We start from the raw sequence: 6,077 nt of genomic DNA, 5'->3' as shown, positions 1-6,077 counted from the left end.
AAAAAAAAAAAAAAAAAAAAAAAAAAAAAAAAAAAAAAAAAAAAAAAGAAACCTCCAGCCAATAAAATGGTAATTAAAAAAAGAGATCAAATATTATTATAAGATCTTCCTGCTCTTATATATTTCTTGCACTCCAAAGACCCCACAAGGTAGAACAGACCCCAACCTGCCACAAAAACAACCCTTTCTCACATAAAAGAGTTGTAGATGAATCTTATTGGCTGGTCTCTTATGGGGGCTAACACTATTGACCTTATCCAACGACTGTGTTTTGTACTTGCGACATCTTAGTGGTTCAACATTTGCAAGGGCGCCTTTGAGAATGTGGAGCATGTTTAGCGGGGATGCCAATTTGTAGTTGTGGTTTGGGACAGTTTTTTTAGGCCCTTGGATTGCAGTTGGCTTGAAGCAAGTTGTGTAGATCTATGATGGAAGATGGATCATTTCATTTTCCCTTTGGGATAGGGGGATTTTATGGTCTTATACAATATTTAGTTTGAGAGAAATTGGAGGTTTTAAGTGATGAGAGAAGTTTTGGGCCTTGGTTGGCATCAATGCCTCCCTCTGGATCTCTGTTATTGAAGAATTTTGTGATTTTCCTTTATCTCGGTTGAATTGGAACCCTTTCTTAGTAATATTTTTTCTTCATGGTATTCTCTCACTGGGATCTTGTTTTCCGATGAAAACTAGCCTTTGATGTGAAATGGACTCTACAACACATCTTTGACTACGACATTCTCTCCCAAGGATTGCTCTTCCCTTTTTAGTCTTTTTGGTTGCCTATATAATTTTGCTCCCTCTGACAAATATCAATGTTATTGCCTTATGGACTTCTTACATATAAAAGGAAAACATGAAGCTTTGGATGTTTAAGATTTCCTTGTTCTTGAAGAGCTAAAGGCAAATAATCGGCATTCATGGAAGAAGACCTTATATTTATTTACAAAAATAAACCTGATTAAGACAAAAAGAAGCATAAGTTCATTTTCTTTTGTGTTATTGATAGTTTGGGTAACCTAAAATTTGGAGACCGGTAAGGTGAGAGGAATGTTATAATCTTTAGAGGACTTCAAATGATGTGTGGTCCCTCGCCAGGTTCCATGTTTCTCTTTGAGCTCCATTAACGAAAGCTTTTTATAATTATCCTTTAAGTCCTGATTCCCATTTTACTTGATTGACATCCCTATTATACTTCGATTCCTTTTTTTGTGGGTTCTATTTGTTTTCTTTCCCTTTTATTCTTTCATTTTTTTTCCTCAATTAAAGTTATGTTATTCATCCGGAAAGTGTCTTTTATGGATATTCTTCTAGGCTTCTTTCCTCAACAAGTAATTTGTTTGTGTCACTGTTGAACTTATGTGCTTGATTATATATATTGTTCACAAATTCCAATAAGCTACTGGGATGTGTTTGGTTTAAGGGTTCAGCGAGCTGGGTTTGTGTAGTTTGGAGTTAGGGAACTAGGAATTGTGTAGTCTGGAATGGGAAACTTGACTGTGACTATTTGGATTGTGTAGAATAATGAATTTGAGAAGCTTGACTTCACTTAGCTCTGACTTGTAATATTTTTGAATGATCCAAATGATCCACTCATATATATACAATGCTTCAGTAGTATCAAACACTAGATATAATTTTGAATGACCTGACTTCGCAACAGGATGATGCATTTTTTAAACATGAGCAATATGGGCCTGAAGACATGACTTTCATGCAAGAAAAAGTCTTTCCACAGCTTGAAGCCGATGCTCCTTGCACGTCCATCAAAGGAGAAGGTGATTCTGTTCCTTCCACCTCCATCAAGGAAGAATATGATCATGTCACAAAAGAAGCTAACAGAAAAAGTGAGGAGATTGTAACCAAACAGAATGGGAGGAGAAAATTGTGTGACAATCAAATTGAGAAAAAGGTTTTTCCTTGCATTGCATCTGTAATTTATTTATGAGAGTAGATGAGGGCTACTCTAGAAAAATTATTTGCTGTTCTAACTTTATTTTTCTTTCTGCTTCTGCAGGAAGCAAATATGTTCTGATGGTTGGTTTGAACTAAAAATAAGTACGCATGTTTACATAACAGGGCTGCCAGAGGATGTTACTATTGATGAAGTATGTTGCATTTTGAGCATAGTTTTCATTGGATGCTGTAATTTTCTGTTATATGTTGCAGGTTGTGGAAGTTTTTTCAAAATGTGGAATAATCAAGGAGGTATTTATTGTTTGACGGGCTATGCTTACATGAATAGACAAATTCAATACTTGGTTGTACTGTAAATAGGGTCGCATTGTATAGCTATGACATATGCATGTGTAGATCTGTGAAACATAGTGGTCGAAATTAAAACCAGCCCATGATCCCCCATGTTCCACGTTGATTGAAGTTCAGTTTTTTTTTTGGATGGCACACCTCTTGGACCAGGTGGAAAAATTATTATGTCTGTTAGTCGAGCTAAGTTTGAGCAAAAAGGTAGTGTTTTACTCCCTAGTGATTCATGCTTTAACATGTTTTACATTTTTTTTCTTCACATAACTAGAATTCTTTGGTTTTCAATGTTGTGACAACCATGTTCATCGTTATTAACCTTTTATTTCATTTGATGAACTTCCACAAGCAGGGGATACATTTGTAGCCAAAAAAGTAGACAACAAGAAGAAAAAGAAACTCAAAAAGGTTGAAGATAAGATACTTGGCTGGGGTATGTGTTTAGTACCTAGAATATTTTACTTTCTTCTGTTATTAAACATGCACAAAAAATTCTTCATTACCGCAATTCATATTCTTATTCTTCATTTTTTATTTTTTTTTATAATGCTTTTTTGTTCGTAGTATGTAAGAGCCATCATTGTTTCTTTTTGTGTACAAACTTTTGTGCTAGATATGTTGGATTCTAAGAAGCTTGATCTTAATCATAAATTTAAAATTCTGTTTATTTATTTATTTATTATATTTATGAATGCTTAGTAATAAATTTGTATATTAGTTCTAACACTTAAGTCTGTCATAATTATTACCATGTTTTGTAATAACACTTAAGTCTATAACCTTATGCTGCGTACGTGGCTCTAAAACATGTTCATGTTATTGAGTTAAAACCAGACTTGTTTTGGGGAATATTTTGTGAAGGTAGCTTAGTGTTAATGATTTGCACAGGTTTGGTGGAAGACAAATTCATGCAAGCGAGGACGATGGTTTAGTGAACCATGGTTTGGTGAGGGATCTTGAAGCCGATGCTGCTCGTTTGGAGCAGTTTGGCTCTGAACTCGAGGCTGACTAACTCTGTACTCCTCTACTACCCAAAGTTGTTCAGGTTTTATAATCAAGCCTTATGCCTGTATGAAACTCTTACCATTTTGTACGCTTTATTCAGATTAATATGGCCTTCCTAATGTTGCACCTAAAACATTTACGACTTTTAAGTCTTGTGGTTTCTATAATGAAGGACCTCATAAAGGAGATGCTCTAAGTTAATGTTGATTCCACTTTGAGATACGAAAGGCTTTTACATATAATTGTTGAAGAGTACAGAGAGGTCGACTAATTGTTGGAGATCACTTATAAATGTGGTTAGGAATAGGAAGTAAGCAAATTTGTCTTACTAGGCCAACAAGGTAAAAGCTGGAAAGAGGAATGAATTGGTTGATAGGATTGATGGAGAAGGCTGGTATTAGAGATTGACTTTGTATATTCTCTGGTATAGGAGATTGGGCTGACATTTGCAGCTAGATTAATGGAAAGAAAATCCAAGTAGTTACTTGTCGTTTTAGAAACCAGCTCAATCTGGCACTTACCTAAGAAATTTGAGAAAAATTCAGCTTGAGGAAGCCTGTGAAAAGTGATCTCGAATACACCCGACATGTAAGTGACCATATGGAGCAAGTTTTAAGAAATACTTGTAGGCATTGATTAGGAACATGAACAAATGATTAGAAATCGCGTTTAGGAGCCTAATCAACCTAGATTCATGATAGCTAAGCCTAGAAAACTTGAATGTTTACGATTTAGCTCATTATTTAGTTTTACAACTTCCACAATGTATGCTTAAAAACTTACAGTTTTAATATGAGCACTCTAACATGCCTTTGGTTGATTTATTTTCTCTTATTTGAGCATTTAAACATGATTTATGTGTATTATTGACCTTAGATGCATGATAGAGGGTTTGAGAACCCGTATATGCCCACTTATGCTATTGGACGAATGCTATGTGCTCTAGAATGTATGCTATCATTGTGTTAGACTGTAAGCTGCTGTTTTACGTTATATTGGTTCTAAAACTTAGATTTGGATCCCACAAAACATTTGAGTTGACTAGGTATATCGTAGGGACGATTAGAGCGAAACCTTTATTCGTGAACTAGCTTAAGAGGAGTTGGGATTTATTTGATACATAGAGTTTAGTTGCAACCCACAAAGGGTCCTGGCATATAGGGTATACTACTAAGGTAGCTCCGGTTGTATCGGTTGGGAAATTTACCCAAGAGGGGTGTGAGCAGTTAGTTTAATGTCCTAGCCTCAAAAAGGCAATATGACATGTTATGATATGTTTAATATTCTTAAGATAGGTAGTATATTGTTCTAATTCGAGAGGGGTGTGAGCAGGAAGTTTACTATTCCAGCCTAGAAAGGCAAAGTAACAAGTAGTTTATTATCTTAGAAACAGACAATTACTGCTCGCCTCTACCAGTGAAAACCTTTCGGTTAGAGCCTAATAGATAGTTATGTGTGGAGTATGAACCTCGTTTTAAGATGAAAGGCTCCTCCATACTTATGAGAATTATCCTAGGTCTTCTTAGGGGTCATAGTAACTCCAAGCGCAATTAGCGCTAGTAGGTTAAAACGTAAAACATAGAGCTAAGAGTACCAAAAAATCCTTAAGTTATGAACTCCGAGGAAGTTAGAGCACTCCCTAGAGGAGGAATGTATGGGATTTAGGTATGGACAAGCTTGAAAAGGCAAAGTAACAACTAGTTTATTGTTCCTAAGAAGGTAGTATATTGGTCTAACTGTGGTGAGATTTAGGGTGAGATCTAAATTATCCAAAACGCTGAAAAACCAATAAGGAATCAACTTAGGAAAAAGTTTAGAAATGGATTACCTTGATTATCAAGATCAAGAGTAAAGAAAACTTGTACCTAAACTTGTGATTCGAATCACTCCACAAGATAACTTGATGAAGACTACTTGAATGACTCTAGTATGTAAATCTAAACACAACTAGTATGTAAGAGACATAATATGCAACTTTTACTTCACTATTCAAATTTTTTGTTCTAAAACAACATGAATGACTATTTATAACCTTAAAAATAAATCTAAAATAAACTATGGTCAATTGAAATGTTGTAACTCCCATGCCCGTAATGATTACTAACTAATTGTAACTTAAAATATTAAAAAAATAATACTTTAAAATTGAAAAATATAAAGAAACATCCCTAAATCCAAATATGTACGATACGATTTTCTCATCCATCATAAAGTTTTTGTAGCATGATTTAGACACCTTATTTGTATCATTCTCTCCTTCTTCAAGAGGATTTGTCCTCAAATCCAATTGACCTCCTTGTAATGCAAATTTAAAATCATTTGCTTTTTGCGGTCTTAATCTTCTCGAGATTTTCACTTTTATCTTTAGGTCATGCATAGATGTAAAAGTGAATGAGAGTGTTGCTTCTTGTATACAAAAGAGTGTTCTCCTCCCCAACTCGAGTAATATAACCTTCTTTCTTTTTAGTTTCTATACACACATCAAATGTCTTCACGCCCTTTCCCTTTTCACTTTCTTTCACTTTTCTTTTTCCAATAGACATGTAGAAACATATACTTGTACAATGTCTTTGTTGGTCTCCACGTCATTTGTAACAACATCACGTCATTTGTAACAACATCATCATTTGAAATATTGTCTTGCAGCATAAGACAATCTTCATTTTTTTGAATGGGTTGTATGATATGCCTCTCTTTGACTTGGTCCCATAAATTCAACTTTGGGCCTAATTAAGACAGTTATGTCATAAATGGGTGGATTTCATTCAAATTTCCTTGAAATATCCAAAAAAAAAAAAAAAAAAAAATTAAAA

The 6,077-nt window shown here is 34.6% G+C and overlaps 1 protein-coding gene and 1 pseudogene across 2 annotated transcripts in view; both read left to right on the top strand.

Annotated features, from left to right (window-relative positions):
* Positions 1-3,974, top strand: part of LOC111490241 — a 7,400-nt gene extending 3,426 nt beyond the window's left edge. Inside the window, exons 5-10 of one of the 2 annotated variants that reach the window (XM_023138798.1) lie at positions 1,661-1,909; positions 2,015-2,055; positions 2,167-2,205; positions 2,416-2,463; positions 2,612-2,692; positions 3,148-3,974. In XM_023138798.1, coding sequence (XP_022994566.1) covers positions 1,869-1,909; positions 2,015-2,055; positions 2,167-2,205; positions 2,416-2,463; positions 2,612-2,692; positions 3,148-3,191 — 294 coding nt within the window. In that variant the 5' untranslated portion in view covers positions 1,661-1,868 and the 3' untranslated portion in view covers positions 3,192-3,974. Of the gene's footprint in view, positions 1-1,660; positions 1,910-2,014; positions 2,115-2,166; positions 2,206-2,415; positions 2,464-2,611; positions 2,693-3,147 lie in introns of those variants that run through there. The other variant, XM_023138788.1, reaches the window with a different exon arrangement.
* The window catches only part of LOC111487991, a 601,695-nt pseudogene that overhangs the window by 64,675 nt on the left and 530,943 nt on the right, over positions 1-6,077 (top strand).

The sequence above is a fragment of the Cucurbita maxima genome, unplaced genomic scaffold, assembly GCF_002738345.1.
Source record: "Cucurbita maxima cultivar Rimu unplaced genomic scaffold, Cmax_1.0 Cma_Scf00001, whole genome shotgun sequence".
Classification (NCBI taxonomy): Eukaryota; Viridiplantae; Streptophyta; class Magnoliopsida; order Cucurbitales; family Cucurbitaceae; genus Cucurbita; species Cucurbita maxima.
Note: the sequence above shows the minus strand (reverse complement) of the source record. Positions and strands in the feature narration are given on the sequence as shown.